The sequence below is a fragment of the Brienomyrus brachyistius genome, chromosome 1 (assembly GCF_023856365.1).
Source record: "Brienomyrus brachyistius isolate T26 chromosome 1, BBRACH_0.4, whole genome shotgun sequence".
Taxonomy (NCBI): Eukaryota; Metazoa; Chordata; class Actinopteri; order Osteoglossiformes; family Mormyridae; genus Brienomyrus; species Brienomyrus brachyistius.
The window spans coordinates 2,196,841-2,214,879 of record NC_064533.1 but is presented as its reverse complement, the minus strand read 5'-3'; the positions used below and the strand labels follow the sequence as shown (position 1 = coordinate 2,214,879).

Below are 18,039 nucleotides of genomic sequence, written 5' to 3'. Positions count from 1 at the left end.
TGTGTGTCTGCCCTGCGATGTGTGTGTCTGTCCTGTGATGTGTGTCTGCCCTGTGGTGTGTGTCCCTGCCCTGTGATGTGTGTCCCTGCCCTGTGATGTGTGTGTCTGTCCTATGATGTCTGTCTGTCCTGTGGTGTGTGTCCCTGCCCTGTGATGTGTGCCTAAATTGGGGTGTTGGGTCACTGTTGCGAGAATCGCTGATGCCGCTGTCTGGTCTCACCACGCAGATGGACGCCTTACGGTGGGCACGGGGCAGCATCGCAGTGCCCCTATCCGTGTGCAGCATGCCCTGCAGGGCGGGCGAACGGAAGAAGATGGTGAAAGGCGTGCCGTGCTGCTGGCACTGTGAGCGCTGTGAGGGCTACCACATCCAGGCGAGCGAGTTCAGCTGCGAGCTGTGTCCATACGAGCAGCGGCCCGACCGCAACCGCACTGGCTGCCAGCCCATCCCCATCGTCAAGCTGGAGTGGCACTCAGCCTGGGCTATGATGCCTGTCTTCATCTCCATGCTGGGCATTGTTGCCACCACCTTCGTCATCGTCACCTTTGTGCGCCACAACGACACGCCCATCGTGCGCGCCTCGGGCCGCGAGGTCAGCTACGTGCTGCTGACGGGCATCTTCCTCTGCTACGCCACCACCTTCCCCATGATCGCAGCCCCCGATGCCGCCATCTGCTCGCTGCGCCGCATCTTCCTGGGCCTGGGCATGTGCTTCAGCTACGCCGCCCTGCTCACCAAGACCAACCGCATCCACCGCATCTTCGAGCAGGGCAAGCGGTCAGTGACGGCACCGCGGTTCATCAGCCCCGCCTCCCAGCTGGCCATCACCTTCAGCCTGATCTCCGTACAGCTACTGGGCGTCTTCGTGTGGTTCGCCGCTGACCCGCCGCACACCGTGGTGGACTATGGCGAGCAGCGCACCCAGGACCCAGCGAATGCCCGCGGTGTCCTCAAGTGCGACATCTCGGACCTCTCCCTCATCTGTTCCCTCGGATACAGTATTCTGTTGATGGTAACATGCACTGTGTATGCGATAAAAACAAGAGGAGTTCCAGAGACCTTCAACGAGGCCAAGCCCATTGGCTTCACCATGTACACTACCTGCATCATTTGGCTGGCATTCATACCCATCTTTTTTGGGACAGCACAGTCAGCAGAGAGGGTAAGTCGGCTTAATTACTGCACCAGCATGCAGCTGGCTAATTACTTCCTGTTGAACATTAAGAGAGACACATACCTCAGTGTGAGAACTGAAAGGCAAAGTAACAAAACTCGCTCAGTCGATTTTTTTGTTTTTGAGATAAGGCCCCCTGAACCCCAAACTCAGGCTTCCACTTCATATGTTACCATGTTGGGCACGGAAACGCACTGCTCAACTTTTAACTTTCGTTAAATTTTTACAGAAAAAAATTCTACCGATATTTTCCTCAGAAACGTATCCCTTGGTGAGTTTTGGAAATTTGCTCTTCAGTTCATATCTGAAGAAGGTGCTGGAGCGTGAAAGGTGGCAGCGTGGTGACCAAGTCCGTTTGGGACCAGCAGTATGAGTTGACCCTGCTCCCGTGTGCCTGCTCTGACTGGGGTGTCCCCCTGCATCGTTCAGATGCAAACAAGATTGCAAACCATCTCAGGCGCACTCTGCGTCAGGCCAGGGCCATGTGCAGCTGATTAATTACCCACCACGGTGTGTAGTAATGTATTCCGTGATTAGATACATAGCCATCTGCTGTCGATGTTAACTATGGCTTAGCATATTTCCTGCATTCGTTTTTGGCATCGGTGTGAGTCATGGAAGATGAGGTCTGTCAGGAATATCCGGGGCTGAGGCAAGCAGCAAGCGAAAACCCTGAACACCGGCATGTAAGCTTTTACGCTTTTCCTCTCTCCACCGCCGGCGTCTGATCTTTCGTCTGCTAGAAGACCAGCCTTTCCGCGAAATCAAAGTCCTCGCGGCTTTGCTTACAATAGCGGCCCCCGGGAGCCTGAACTGCCATCAAAGAGATGGGCCCGATAACGGCGTGTGCTGACGACACGGCGGAGGTTTCAAAGCCTCGTTTTCAAGTCGCTGCCGTCCGTGGCGTCTCATTTCAGTCGTCGCAAAAGGGCAGCGATGAGCAGAATGTGTCAGCAGCTGGGCAGCTTCCCCTCACTGGTCTGGCTCACTTCTCCCTGCCCAGACCTCATTAACACCGCTAGAGAATGGGAATAACCCTGCCAACTGATCCTATTTTCTGTTTTGTCTCTCTTTGTCACCCTGTGTGTGTGTGTTTGTGGTGGGGGTCGGCATCGCCAACAGGGGATGGCAATTATTTTTAGCCCAATTTTCCATCTTGAAAGTCTTCAGCCATAGGCAAACGGATCTCTCTGCAGTGCCGTCAGAGTTGGCATAAAACATACATTGTCTAAGAAGGATTTATGTTCTATCTGTGTGATATAATGGCCAGCTGAGTAGATAGCTATTACGCAGTTAGGTTATCCCAGTGGGTAGACGACAGGACAGTAATTGTCATCTTGCGGTTCCTCTGTTAACGGTTCCCTATTACGGGCAGAAACACAGGCACAGCAAGCAGCAGGAGGAGATACGTAAGGTTGCCTCAGACAGGGACGTGACTGGCTGTATGTTTGTCGTCAGCATGGCCAAGAGGCAGCTGAAGAAAGACCGGACTGTAGCCGTTCAGACCTACAGCAGACACGGCTCTCCCTTGAGAAGCAGTTGGTTGGTGCCTGAACTACATCCATCATGCTGTTGGTGCGGCGCTCGCAGTGTTGAGTCTGTCAGTTGCTGTTGTCAGCCATCTTAAGACACTGCAAGAAGGGGGTGGTGTCTTGTGCACCGGCCTTCATTCGGACCGAAAGCCAGCATCTGCTCGCTCTATGCTGCCCCCTGGGGCTCATTTTGAGCACTGCATGCACGCCGCTTATAATGCCCCTGCCTGTTCTGGATCTTTCTTATTAATTAATCTCAGATGAGTTTTTCCCACAGGAAAATATAGTTGTGAAATTTTTTATTGGATACAACTGAAACATCCTTCAGGTTTTGGCCATGAAAAAGGTGTTAGATTAATGATTTAAAATTACAAATGACTAATTACCTTCCGTTTGACTGTATCCGTGCCTTTCAAACAAATGCATGGGAATTCCAACTAATGTAATTCCTCAACAAACAGTGACTTCTCATTAAATGATATGTTTACCATAAATATCGTTAAGACAAGGCCACACTATTTCACAGCTCACGCTTGTATTGGTCGGCGAAGTAGATTCTTGAAGCAGTGGAGAATAGCCTGGGTTTGTAAGTCACGTGACATGCCATTCATGTGCAATTAAAGAAGACAATCACATGGAAGGAGCGGCCATTGAGAGTGACGGTTTGGGGCAGTCACATGTCACAGTGTATCTGGTCGACGCCATGGGGATATTTGTCAGAAAAACAGCTCAGCATATTAACCTGGAGCTAAAGATCTAGACTGATCAATTGACTGGGTGCTAAAGTGCTCTCTCCAGCAGCATAAACACTCTCCGCTCAGGTTTTATATGGGCCATGGCATCAGCACCTCTTCAGCTTTCATTCATCATAAACATGGGTAGGAGACTTTCTGAGAAATCCTGTTTCATTCATGTTAGCCTGATCACGGTCATTTCTGCTTATATACCCCGAATTGGATCAACCTGATATCTAAAAGCCTTTTAGTACGTTTCTGACTATGCCTAATTTAGCAGCATGCTGTCCTGCATCATCTAGATGTTCTAGGATTGTATTATCAGTCCCCATGATGAATCTCCCTAACAGTATTACCCAGCCTCTCACAGCAGATTACAGACAAACTTTAATCAAATTTGGCCTGTGGATAAAATGTTCATTTCTGTTTAGTCATCACTGCTGCTTAACGTCACAAAATGCACCTTCTTCCCTGCTGACCAGTCTGTCTAGCTTTCCAGCTCTTTATTTACTAATGACACCCAGTAACAGGTATTACTGCCTGCAGAACATAACACAAATACGTGCAACCTATTTTTGAGGACTTGCACAGGAGCGAGGTGCCAACATACATATTAACAATTTCTTCCTGGGGAAAAAGCACTCACTTTTATGGCAAGGAAACTATTTCTGCCAATGCAGATAAATCGAAAAGCTTAGTAGAGGTAACTTTAGGAGAAATTCGGAAGGAGGAAAAACAATGACGTGTCACTGTGAGCAGTGAACAGGCTTTACGGAGCCCATTCACAGTAAAGCACAGTCTATCGGGCATAATAGCAGCATGTTTATAAAAGCTGACGGCTAAAAATGGGAACATCTGCTTTGCTGTGACTTTCAGCCACACTGGAAACCAAATCCTGAGGGGCCGTATGTGGATATAAATGTCGCAGGCGAGACAAGACGCTCCTCTCACATCAGACGCAAAGGGGGCTTCTTTAAAGTTCCTTTGTTGCAGTTTAGCTGTTTTTCCTCTACAGTGTCACATTTAGGCAGGCAGTCCTCTCAGTATGTTGATGCACTCCTGAATTCCATGGGTGGTCTGTAGCACAGTGCGGTAGGGGTCTATATCCGGTAGGTCATTGGTTCAAATCCCGTGGTCAGCAGAATAATTATATCACAGTTGGGCTCTTGGGCATAGTCCTTAACCCCTACTGCTCCAGGAATACAACCTGCTGGCTAACCCTCTGTTCTGACCCCAAAACCGCGTGTGTCACGGAGTGTAAGATGGGGCATATGGAAACCAATGAATTCCTGTGTATCTTGTACAAAGGGCAAATGAAGTCTCCCTTATCTTGACAGCTAGTGCACACGGCAAAGCTGCTGCTTCAGCCAGTACTTTCCCTACACAGAAATGTACTGATACTGTTTTACGCTTTGTGACATTTTGTGATAAAAAAAAAAACAGGTATTCATCACGTTGTGAGGACATTGTGTCCCCATAAAGTAAGGAATTCGCAGCTCTGGGCAATGGGGTAACTCTAATTAACCTCAGTATGTTTTCTGACTGTGGGGGGAAATGTTATAGTTATAGCAGTTTAATCAGACTGCTGTCCCTGTCCCAGTATACATGCATGGGAGGGGAATCGATTTATTGACCGAAGTATGACTCCGCTACAGTAGGTGGCGATATGGCTCCTCTCAGCCCGTTAGTATTATGCGTTTTCCAGTTGACCCATTACGTCAAGGTTGTCAACAAGAATAAAATGAGTAATAATGGATAGATGGACCAATTAAGTGACACGAGCTTTAATTGCGATCTGGTCAGAAGAACAGATACAAGATCAGGATCAAGATCAGGATCAGGATCAGGATTAGCGTAGCAAGAAATAAGGCATTTTGCATAATACACTATGACAGCACAGTACTGGAAATTTTTCAAATATTGCAAAGTGATTTTGTTGTAATAAATATTGGGGTATTTATGAGTTCAACATAAATTTCTCACAAACCCGTCAAGGAGTGATTTAAACAGCAAGGATGAAAATGACTGATTGTTTTGGAGTACGCATGCAGCGCTCAGGCAGAAACAGCCGAGGTCAATTTTAAACTGATTTTTAAACATGTACTAGATAATCTTAAAAAGAATGAATCTTTAAAATTGCCAAACTTGCAGGGTTTTTCATATGACAGAGTAAAAATTGCGAGACTTAAACTCCCTGCGCCATAATACCAAATTGAAGGTAAAAAACCTGATCTTAATCTAGCTGTCCAGTCCTACTACAGCCATTTTTCTAATTCAGTACAACATACTTGCCTTGCGTTGTGATGTCATTCCAGTTTTTACAGCAGTAGAAAATCAACACCTTGAAGTACCGTCGTTTTGGTACCTCCCTGAAGTACCAAAAGTACGGTACCTGGTGTGGTGGAAAAATGCCCTTTAGTTGAGTGGTGAATTGGACAGCTTTACAGCGCTGTACATCTCACACATGCTCTGCTATGTTCCAAGCTTCTTCTGCTACTTCTGGGTCAAAGCCTGGGGGGGGGGGGGGGGGGGGGGGGTGGGCACTGTGGAGCATGGGCAGAGCACCTTGGCCAGTTTGGGTCCGATTGAAGGTATGCATGCTGGAGTAAATCCACTCCCAGTCACATTATCTGGGTGTCTTAGTCCAAGTTTGAGAAATTTGATTTAGTGCAATTTCAGTCAGACTACGATGTTTACCTATACTTTAAAAGTCCGGTTTTAGTCGGACTAACACAATAATTTGATTCTGTTCAATTGTCTCTACCTGGGCAAACAGCTGTGGTCATGAATATGATTGATGCTCACCTGAGGAACTTCCCACACCCAAATCAGCCTGTCAATGGACCTGTCTAGTGCAAATCGTCAGTGTGAAACAAGCCAAAAATATAAATAATTTGTAGTTTGTCTGTTTGCTGAAAGCAATGGTAATGGTAAATATGAGAGATTGGGGAAATCAAGAGCTATTTTAACATGATTAAGAACAATCAGCTTGTTTTGTGCCAGTATGTAAAAGAATTTCTCATTAAAACGATCTTCATCCCTGTCACAGTCTTCATCGGAGGATGAATTAATTTCATCACCGCTGTCAAGAAATGGTTGAACTTGTTGCAGAGTGTCTGGCATTGTAAATTTAGCAAATACAACCGGCCGTTTTGTCATTCTCGGTTGGTGTTTCCGCGCGTGACTTATCTCCACCTTGAATGAACTCCTTGTTGGCATAGGATTAGCCGGTCACGTTAATTTATATAAAAGCGGACGTTTGCTGAGAGAATATTTGAAAGAAGACACATTTTGGGTTGTAGTGATATTTTTATTAAATCTGTCTGACATAAACAAGTGGAGTTATTTAGGTTGCGCACTTCAGACAAATCTGCCTTGAGAGAAAAAAAAATTAAGGAGCATGTTGCGATTTGTATGTATTTTATAGAAATGCAAACTTAGTGTGTAATTTGTGAGAACGCATTTTACGGTAGACAGATTAAGGTTTCTGATTATGTACTTTTCAATTTGATGTGTATCAATTGTTGTCATTTTCATTAATAAAGTGAAACTGCACTTTTGATGGGTCACTGTCTTTCACACATGCTAGCTTGTTTCGCGTTGATGCATGATGTATTCACCTAAAACAGGTCATGACAGATATATAATACTTAGGAACCGATAAGCAGAACCAAAATTCAGAAAAGAGAACTGGGTACCTGGTACCAGGAACTGTGTTATCGGTTGTAATTTGGAACCTACTTTGCGTTCCCAACCCTACATATAGGATGTAGATTTCAATCTTGTGACACTTTATCTATCAATCCATCCATTCATCCTCAGTCACAGTGGGCCTGGGGCCTTTCCCAGAATGCACAGCGAACAAGGCAGGGCCACTTGAATGTGGCAGCGTCAGCACTGTCCAAAAAGGGGTGGAAATGAGAAGATTTTCCAGGGCCCAGACAGTAGAGGCAGGGGGTGGCCTGGCACCATGAGTGTGCAAGCATGGATAATGGTAGCTTTGGTTTGGAGAAGGGGTTGAAGTCTCTGTGTGGTTCTTCATTGCTGATAAACGCAGTCTTACAGAATACTGCTTTGGATCCTTTTCTCAAACCGCTGTCATCTGAGGTCACTGTAATAATCAGGATGCCGCCTGGTTCCTTTGGAGTAAATCAGCAGAATTGAGTAGCGGGTGCTTCTTTTGGCCATAGGAGAGTCCATATAGCTTTGCCTCTGCACCAGGCTAGAGGTCTTTGGTAAAGCTGACCTCTGATCTCCTCCATCATAGAAAGTGCATCCTGTACGGATCTAGGAGTTTTAATGTACAGCATAAATCCTGTGTGAGCTTAGTGTGAATCCGCTGTTAGCTCAATATAACAAGTGATTTCCTGTGCATTTCTGTACTGCTCTGCCCTGAGTAATTCTCCTTTAAACATGTGAGTTTGCTGCTTTGGAAAACATATATGATTCACTACTTCACTATACACGTATATGGGTACACCAGCATTGATTCAGTGTACTTCACTATAGACATATAAGGGTACACCAGCATTGATTCAGTGTACTTCACTATAGACGTATAAGGGTACACCAGCATTGATTCAGCGTACTTCACTATAGACGTATATGGGTACACCAGCATTGATTCAGTGTACTTCACTATAGACATATAAGGGTACACCAGCATTGATTCAGTGTACTTCACTATAGACGTATAAGGGTACACCAGCATTGATTCAGCGTACTTCACTATAGACGTATATGGGTACACCAGCATTGATTCAGTGTACTTCACTATAGACGTATATGGGTACACCAGCATTGATTCAGTGTACTTCACTATAGACGTATATGGGTACACCAGCATTGATTCAGTGTACTTCACTATAGACGTATACAGTATGGGTACACCAGCATTGATTCAGTGTACTTCACTATAGATGTATATGGGTACACCAGCATTGATTCAGTGTACTTCACTATAGACGTATATGGGTACACCAGCATTGATTCAGTGTACTTCACTATAGACGTATATGGGTACACCAGCATTGATTCAGTATACTTCACTATAGACATATACAGTATGGGTACTCCAGAAATGATTCAGCATACTGCACTATAGACGTATACAGTACGGGTACACCAGCATTGATTCATTGTACTTCACTATAGACGCATATGGGTACATCAGCATTGATTCAGTGTACTTCACTATAGACGTATATGGGTACACCAGCATTGATTCAGTGTACTTCACTATAGACGTATATGGGTACACCAGCATTGATTCAGTGTACTTCACTATAGACGTATACAGTACGGGTACACCAGCATTGATTCAGTATACTTCACTATAGACGTATATGGGTACACCAGCATTGATTCATTGTACTTCACTATAGACACATATGGGTACACCAGCATTGATTCAGTGTACTTCACTATAGACGCATATGGGTACACCAGCATTGATTCAGTGTACTTCACTATAGACGTATATGGGTACACCAGCATTGATTCAGTGTACTTCACTATCGACGTATATGGGTACACCAGCATTGATTCAGTGTACTTCACTATAGACGTATATGGGTACACCAGCATTGATTCAGTGTACTTCACTATAGACGTATATGGGTACACCAGCATTGATTCAGTGTACTTCACTATAGACGTATATGGGTACACCAGCATTGATTCAGTGTACTTCACTATAGACGTATAAGGGTACACCAGCATTGATTCAGTGTACTTCACTATAGACGTATACAGTATGGGTACACCAGCATTGATTCAGTGTACTTCACTATAGATGTATATGGGTACACCAGCATTGATTCAGTGTACTTCACTATAGACGTATAAGGGTACACCAGCATTGATTCAGTGTACTTCACTATAGACGTATACAGTATGGGTACACCAGCATTGATTCAGTGTACTTCACTATAGATGTATATGGGTACACCAGCATTGATTCAGTGTACTTCACTATAGACGTATAAGGGTACACCAGCATTGATTCAGTGTACTTCACTATAGACATATACAGTATGGGTACTCCAGAAATGATTCAGCATACTGCACTATAGACGTATACAGTACGGGTACACCAGCATTGATTCATTGTACTTCACTATAGACGCATATGGGTACACCAGCATTGATTCAGTGTACTTCACTATAGACGTATATGGGTACACCAGCATTGATTCAGTGTACTTCACTATAGACGTATATGGGTACACCAGCAGTGATTCAGTGTACTTCACTACAGCATTGACTTGGTGGTCACATATAGTGCCTTATGATGATATTTTTTCCATTTTACTAATGATTTTTGAGATATTAGAAACTAGCAGACTTTGTTAAACAAAGGTGGATCTGCACAGTCTAATAGCTTAGTGATGGCAGAAATGACGTTCAAAAATCCACCCGTCGCAAATTTCAAATCTCAGACTCTCCTCTCCAGCAGTAATTAGGCTCTCTAGATGTCGTTAGGGAGGATGTTCAGAAGATGTGGGAAAGGAGGCATGATGATAAAAATGGCATTAAGTTTTTTTTTTTAAAAAAAAGATAAATATTTCCGAATGGTCCTTGCTGATAAAGTTTTTTGTATGTTGCATTTTCATTGAGCTTTCCAAAAATGATTTCTTTAGCGAAGGTTATCAGACCTCGTCATGACAGTCCAAGAAAAGATACACTGAATCCAGAACTGTCTTGAACGCGATATGTAAGTGCTCTCGGGGCATTACACATGTGGTTATCTTTAATTACACACCGTCTTCTGTTTCCTTTAAATCAGCATTCTTTAATTATGAAACTCTGTTTGGTATTAATGAAAGCCACTTGCTTCCACAAACGCTTAAATGAGATGATAATAATCGCGAAATATAGTATTTGGTAGTGTCGTGTTGCTAATATGGCGTTAATAAACAGATGAAATGTATTTCATTAGATATAAGGCGTGTCTGTAATCTCCCAATAGTTTTGGCAAAGCAGTGTTTTTCATGGGAACCAGCTCAGTATCATCAAAGCCGTCCAATTACTGGGGGTTTCAGAACTTATAAAATTCGTAACACGATGCACATTAATCAGTATAGTCAGTAAAACCGTATGTCACATTTCAAGCTTGTGTGTGATGCTTCAGCTTTTAGTCACTTCACTGAGGCCTTTCTAAGCTATTCCTTATGCCAGACCATTTTTCAGCTAAATTACAATGAAAGAATAGTGAAATTTATCACAATGTATCATCCGCCCCAGTTTAATCCCTTCATTTCCCTGGCCATGTTCAATGCATTAGGTACTGCGATATAGTAATGCAATATGAGGAACTGAAATTAACATTTTATTAAAGCGTCATGCTTGCTATCTCCCTGCCCATGATTGTTGCACCTTCTAGCTATATTTCCATTGCTCTGCTATGTTTTATTCAGTGTAATTTAAGGAGTTACTTCAAGTCATATCTCTGTGAGACTGATGAAAGCAGTGTTGTTCTAGCCAAAGACATTACACTTACATACGTGTTCTAATCTGATTCTGCTTTGGCATTTTCGAGGAATTAGCAGAGCCATTGAGTGATTAAGTGCCCTGATAGCTCTCACCAGCTGACTAACTGGGAGTTTCGATGTTCTCAGTCAGGCTATGGCTTCGTTCATGTTCGTACAGACACTGGTGTATGGAAGTGTTGTGTTTGTGTTAAACACTGAAAATCTAGACCCCAGAGCATTACTGCTGAAAGACAGTCTTTATGCACCTTATGTAATAGCCCTTTTATTTGGAATGATGGAGTTGATGGATTTTTAATCATGTTAACTCATGAATCATGTTAGATGTGGAACTGACAGTAGCTTGTATTTATGCACCCTGTGTTGACATAATATGCAGTTTGGAAATGGGAGTTATGATGCAGATTCGGAATAAAATGTTCCTACCAGAGGGAATGTATTAAACTGTTGTCTTAAATCTAGGCACAACATCATCAATCTCTTTTTCCAAATGTGTTCAGTTGCCCTCTACTGCATGTTAAGTCCAGCATCAGCTGTAAGCTGGCATCGGTTTCATAGCAACAGCGTAACTTTATGAAAAATTAGATTAAGCCTTTGTGACAGAGAGAAGAATACTTTGCATACCGCCTTATTGTTTGGTTTGCAGTGCTGTAAATATCAGTGTGCAGATGAATGGCTTGTCGGTTACGTTTTGATGGCACTGCACAACAAGATGTGTGTTTATGTTCTTGTGATGAAGTGCGGGAAAATCGTCAGGAGGGTTTTAACAGAGCGGTCAGTTCTGCAGTTTCTTATAGCTGTGTCCGTTTCTTCTTGCACGGTCTGATTTATTTCAGTCCTTCCTGCTGTTGTTCTTTGATGCACCACGTTTCCAGGGCGAATGAAGCCCAGGAGCAAATGATAGCTGCAAACAAAGAGGCTCCATATTGACTTTTGAAAAGACAAGTTTCTTATGAGAACGGTACCGATGCAGAACTAATAGCCCGTTGTCAGTGCCTTTCATCAGGGCAGGTAAATTTACAAAGGGAACCGCAAGCAGCTGAGGTATGCATTCTGCTTCATGTGTTGTCGTGGAGCCGGTGTACGGAGTGCTGGGGTGTCATGACATTCTGCTGAATTGTGGCCAACAGTGGAGCAAAGGTATGTTAGGAAAATGGTACAATGGACAGTGGAGATGTACTGTCAGGGTGTGGGCTTTAGCCTGCGAGTGTCCCTTTGTCAATTTTTTGTGTATTTATTTGTCCTATAGCGTCAAATAAAAAAAGAGCCATCCACTTTGCTACATTGCTGCATCTTTGGTTATAAATGCCACCAGTATTTAACGGTCCAGTTCATGTGAATCCTTAACAGGGATATGTTGGCCCAGTGCTATTTATTAAGTCTTGCAGATCAGACTTGCTGGCTAAGTGTGTTCGAACAGGAATATGCCAAGGATTAGTTTGGAATCACTTGTCTGCAAATTAATCATGTGAAGCATTCTTAGAGACATAGCTCATGTTAACAGAATACGCACAGTGGCTGCAGGGTAGCATAAAACACAGAATAAATATGTCTTCCATAACCTCTTATTCAGTTAAGAATCACGTGAGTCTAGTACAAATGCAGGGAACAATTAGTTTTAGAGGTGCTAATTCACCCAAATAACATCTTGGTACTGTGAGAGGATTCTGGGATACCCAAGTATACATTCGACTGAACACAGCTGGGTCAGTAATCGAACCTGCAACCCTGCAGGTGTGAGGCTGCAGTGGTGCCCACTGACCCCGCACCCCATGCACTGAATGTGGAAGCCAGTGAAAAAAGATACTATGCCTAGTGCTGTGTCAGGATCGATACAATCAGCCCTGGAGAAAACCAGCTTCATTTGGAATACAAACCCTACTGGCAGCTATAGGTCTAAGTGCTGTTTCCATTTACTGAGCAGCAAGGCTGCAAAAACACCTGGATGGCTGGGGACTTTGATTATGGTTAGGCCGTACCTGCAGCTTTGTCAAGTGACAGTCAATGACAATTATCTTTTGTGACAACTCAGCCTTTCATGTGACTCTGTGATCCTGAGCGGCCATGCTGTCCAGGCACACTGTATCGCTCCCAATTATATTTTTAATTGTGCAGGGCTTGGTTATCTGTGCCTCAGATGTCTGAGGAAGTGCAGGTGTTGTTGGGTGTTCTTTGATTAAGAACTGCCGGGCCTGTTAAATCCACCAAAATCTCAGTCATTAAGAACTTTACGTTCACAGTGGTGGCAGTTTAGCTTTTTCCAGTGGCAAGAGAGGTTCACCTCAATCTTACTTCGACTAATAATTAATGGTAACATTCAGAATTAATTGCATTTCGTCTAATCCATTTATGTGCTTTTTCAAAAGAATCTAGTTCATCGTCATATACTGCAGTATTTCATGGAATTATTTCTTAGTCTTGTTGGTGGGTTTTCCAAAAATGAATTTGCCCACTGTGATATCATTGATTATCCATTGTTGATCGAAAAACATGTCTATAGATCTACTGAAAACAGAAGTAGATGTTACACACAAAGTAAATGCTGTCATATTATTTATAAATTATATCAGACCTGACCCAGGACTCCAGTAGGGGAGTAAGCTGCAGCATTTTACAGATATACAAAAAAAAATAATTTAAAGGATTAGGCCATCATCTGTATCATCCTTTCAGAGTCAGAAGGTGTCTGGTTAAGTCCAAATAGCATTACACTAAACTGAAAAAGCCCAGCTGTCCAGATGCAGAAATATAATTTTACATGTTGGATTGGATTAAATTAATGATGGATTACATTGGCATTTGGGACATGTTGTAGGAGTCTTTAAAGTGCTTTTCTGTGGTTTGTGTTGAAACCTGCTTGCAGATGTACATCCAGACGACGACCCTCACCATCTCCCTGAGCTTGAGCGCCTCTGTCTCCCTGGGCATGCTCTACATGCCCAAGGTCTACGTCATCATCTTCCACCCGGAGCAGAACGTGCCCAAGCGCAAACGCAGCTTCAAGGCCATCGTCACCGCCGCCGCCATGTCGGGCAAGCTGACGCAGAAGGGGGGCGACCGACCCAACGGCGAGGTGAAGACCGAGCTCTGCGAGAGCATGGAGACCAACAGTGAGTGTGGTGCGCTACCTTTTCAGACCTTGAATTTTTATATTATAAAATTAAATGCCGAAATCTGTCGTCCAAAGACATGCAGTTAGTTGGGATGGTGGGGGTGTGTGGCTCAGCAAGTTAGGGCACAGTGCCTGTGATCAGAAGGTTAGTGGTTCACATCCCAGTGTCAGCAGACTGTTTCCCAGTTGGGACCCTGAGCGAGGCCCTTAAGCTCCAGTCGCTCCAGCAGCTGTGTCACACTGCTTTCTCAGAAATCTTTGGGTAAAAACATCTGCTAAATTAAATAGTAATTGGTAGGTGATGTTCCTTCATTGCCTACAGTGTGTGAATGTTTGTACGCCCTGCAGTTGACTGGCTTCTCTCCCTTGGTGTCCCTCTGCTATGGACGGCTCCTCCAAGAAAAATTCACTGTCATTTAATAAAATAACATTAAAATTGATTCTGTGACATTAGGAACAATTTGACTAACACTTGTAGTTTTATTTCACATTAACTTTTAAAGAGCCAACTTACTGCATATTTTGAAAACCAATCTTGTTGATAAACCAGAAAGAATAACTCATATGCAAAAAAGGTTAATTTGTTTCCGAAGAGCTACTGACAAGAAATACAAATCTGTTTCATTTGTTTGCCCTGTAGGGGCAAGTTTATTCCATTTTATATTTCATTTAATAAATGAACACAAAGGCAGAACATCAGGTCATTTTAAGTCCTTAAACAGCTTGAGGAAAATTCATTACGGGCCATAGTAATAAAAGAGAATTTGCACAGTTTACTGTATGATTTTAGTCAGAACAAAATTTGGCTCAGAATTAACAGGTACATTTTTAAACTTTTTGTGTTCGGCTGCTTAATTTGGACAACACAACACATCTGAGTCATTTTCAGAACACTGTGTCAGCTGGGCAACACCACATCAGTTTCTGCGTAATCTGTTAAAAATAATTAAAATAAACATTTGTCTATTTTTGTCAAATCACACTAATCTTACTTTGTATATACATTAACTCCGTTTTGCAATAAACACATTTTAGGTTTTCACTTTCTTTAGCCAGAATTAATTTGCCTCAGGAATTCAATTTTTTATTCTATATAGTATTGGTGCACTCGGTATTTGTGTGGGGAAAATATGCTTGTTGTTGAGTTACCAAGGCAGGTGGCCTCGTTATCTGCCCCTGCAGAATGTACGCAAGGGAACTGCGGCCCAGTGCACGGGATTTCACTTTGAATTTAGTTTGCTTGAGTTCTTCGTTTAATCTTCGGACATCGTTTTAGGGATCTTGGCTTCAGTCAGTACAGAGAGGAATTGTTTTATTTACTGAAGCTTTTTTCCCTGGCAGTACCTCAGATGCATAATGGAAATCAGTCTGATTAGAAAGCACTGTGTCCAGATGAAGACTTTCCAGCTCTGCGACCAGTGGCGAGACAGTGAGAGGAGGCGGGCCAGCAGTGGCACATTCAGCTTCGTCGTGCAGATTAGAAGAAAGAGGGTTATTAGAGAATGCATTAAATGTGCAAAGACATGGAGAATGACTGATATGGCTCTGTGACATCAAGAATGCTCCTTTTATGCAGCCAGGAACTAAACTGGATTCCAAGATGCAAAGAAAAAAAACATAGTGTTAATTATGACACTAGAAACTGAGAATTTCAAGGTTATTATTAAAATGACATAAAAATGTGTCGCGATTGTTTGACACATCGCTGAGGTTTAGAAGTGGATTGTAACAGTCGCAATCAGTTGTTTAAAGGAATCCTTTCTGTATTTAATGGGCCCAAAATGTTAGTAAATTGTAAAATGGATCTGTTTGCTGAAAAGGAAAGTAATTATCCCTCCTATTTTCCCTCGACAGCTTCATCAACCAAGACAACATATGTCAGCTATAGCAATCACGCCAACTGAAGAGAACTGGAGGGAGAGGGACTCCCATGATGCACCAGAACACACGCCGACTGGAGACGTTCCAAGACGATGGGATTTGCCCACTGGAACCCAAGCATGAGCCATTTTCTGCTGTCCGGCTTTGAACTGAGGGCAGAGCGAGGGAGGTCCTTGGCGGACGGGTAGATGAATAAGTAAATAAAATAAACTAGAGGCTGAATTTAAAAATCGAGAAGGTGGTGATATGAAGTAAAAAAACCAACATGCAAAAAAAGACCAACAAAGCAAGATTTATAAAAAAAAAGCATTAAAAAGGAGAAGAGACCTGTGATGATAATTATAAAAAAAGATACAGAGTCAACCATGTTTGTTGTTATTCTACTTGTTAGTATTTTTGTGGTTGTGAAGATTTTAAATTCTTGTCTCACTGTCTGATATGCATAATGAGATGAGTTCGTCCCTTGTATTGGTTAACAGGATTGTTGCCCTGGGTTGTGAATCTGTAAATGCGATGGTTGAAGCATGCTAATTTTTATACAAATAATTTATTTATAATAAAGGAATGTTTTGCAAATGTTTAGCGTTGTTGGCTGTGCAATTAAGAAGTCATTTAAGCTCCAAGTGAAGTTCTGCCGCACAGAGACACTGGTTTTAAGCACAGTGGCATTTCTGCAATCGGTTCTATGCATTTTCTAAAGAGGCTTCATTCACATAGTGCTGTTTCTGGGTAAGGGGTCTCTCCCAGCAGATTCAGTGTTGAGAGACACAAGTCGCCTCTAGAACAGCATGGTTGTCTTTCGACCTGACTGCAAAGATCACTTTCTCTCTCTGAGGGAAGATGGTCTAGACTCAGAGTTCTGTATCTCTACATTCGCAAAGGCCAGGATACCCTTTGTAACACCACATTATGTGCATTTAAATTGTGACACTAGGTTTACCAAGTAACCCAAATTAAAGTTGTTAATTTAAAATGAAACCCAGTGAGCATCATGGAGAATTTCTGTTGATGCGAGAGTCTTATGTCCTTTATGCTCAGGTATTTTCGGGGGGGTCGATGATTCATGTCGAAGCAACTACTCATTTACAATCTTTTGGTGAAAATGCCAAGCATTACATAAAGAAAAAAAAGCACCTTTGCTTTGGAATCATACTGACAAGTAAAAATGTGGAATAAAGTAAAACAGATGCAAGAAATCACTGTAAGAAGGTGGATTCTGTATTTTTCAGAAACAAAGGCTTGAAGAACTACAAATAAAAACAACTCTTAAAATCACTTATGGTTTTACATATCTGTCGAGTTAACAAAAATACTTTTACCCAAACCAGGAGAATTAATGAGTTAATTATTTTTGTTGTCTGAATCATTTTTCTATAGGATATAAAATATAAATGATATCAAATATCTGCGCGTGATATATGGCTTTAGAATGTCATCCTTGCCAGCATGAATTAGTCTCGTTTGAAGCTGTCCGGTGTTACTTTAAACAGGGATCAAGGAGGAAACTTTCAAAACCCTTCCAGAGTCCATTATTTACATCCAGTTGGACCCACAATGACTTTTTCCCAAGGAAGTTTGGGGATGTTAGTCAAAGTTGGTGAGTCTCATCTCTGTGTCCCAGTGTAAATGCATTTATGTAAGAGAAACAAATATCAAAGCGTTTTTGTACCTGCTACCTGTTACTTGTCATACACTCGGGTACACCTGTTCAACTCCTCCTTGACACAAATATTTAATCAGGCAATCATATGTCAGCAGCACAATGTATAAAATCATACAAATACAGGTCAGGAGCTTCAGTTAATGTTCACATCAAACACCAGAACTGGGAAGAAAGGTTGTTTAATTGACTGTGAATGTGACGTGGTTGTTGGTGCCAGACCGGCTGGTATGAATATTTCCGAAACTGCTGATCTACTGGGATTTCCAAGCACAATCGTTTATAGAGTTCACAGAGAATGGGCTGTCCAGTGAGCGGCGGATCCTTGGGTAAAAATGGCTTGTTGATGGCAGAGGTCAGAGAAGAATGGGTAGACTGGTTCAAGCTGATAGAAAGGCAAATGTAAATGAAGTAACCACTCACTACAGCCAAGGTATGCAGAAGAGCCTCTCTGA

At 42.7% G+C, this 18,039-nt stretch overlaps 1 protein-coding gene across 2 annotated transcripts in view; it reads left to right on the top strand.

Annotated features, from left to right (window-relative positions):
- Window positions 1-16,240, top strand: part of LOC125750196 (metabotropic glutamate receptor 8-like) — a 122,424-nt gene extending 106,184 nt beyond the window's left edge. The window contains exons 9-11 of one of the 2 annotated variants that reach the window (XM_049027638.1): window positions 228-1,163; window positions 13,795-14,050; window positions 15,898-16,240. In XM_049027638.1, the coding sequence (XP_048883595.1) occupies window positions 228-1,163; window positions 13,795-14,050; window positions 15,898-15,947 (1,242 nt within the window). In that variant the 3' untranslated portion in view covers window positions 15,948-16,240. The remainder of the gene's footprint in view (window positions 1-227; window positions 1,164-13,794; window positions 14,051-15,897) is intronic. The other variant, XM_049027647.1, reaches the window with a different exon arrangement.
- Window positions 16,241-18,039: the final 1,799 nt, after the last annotated feature.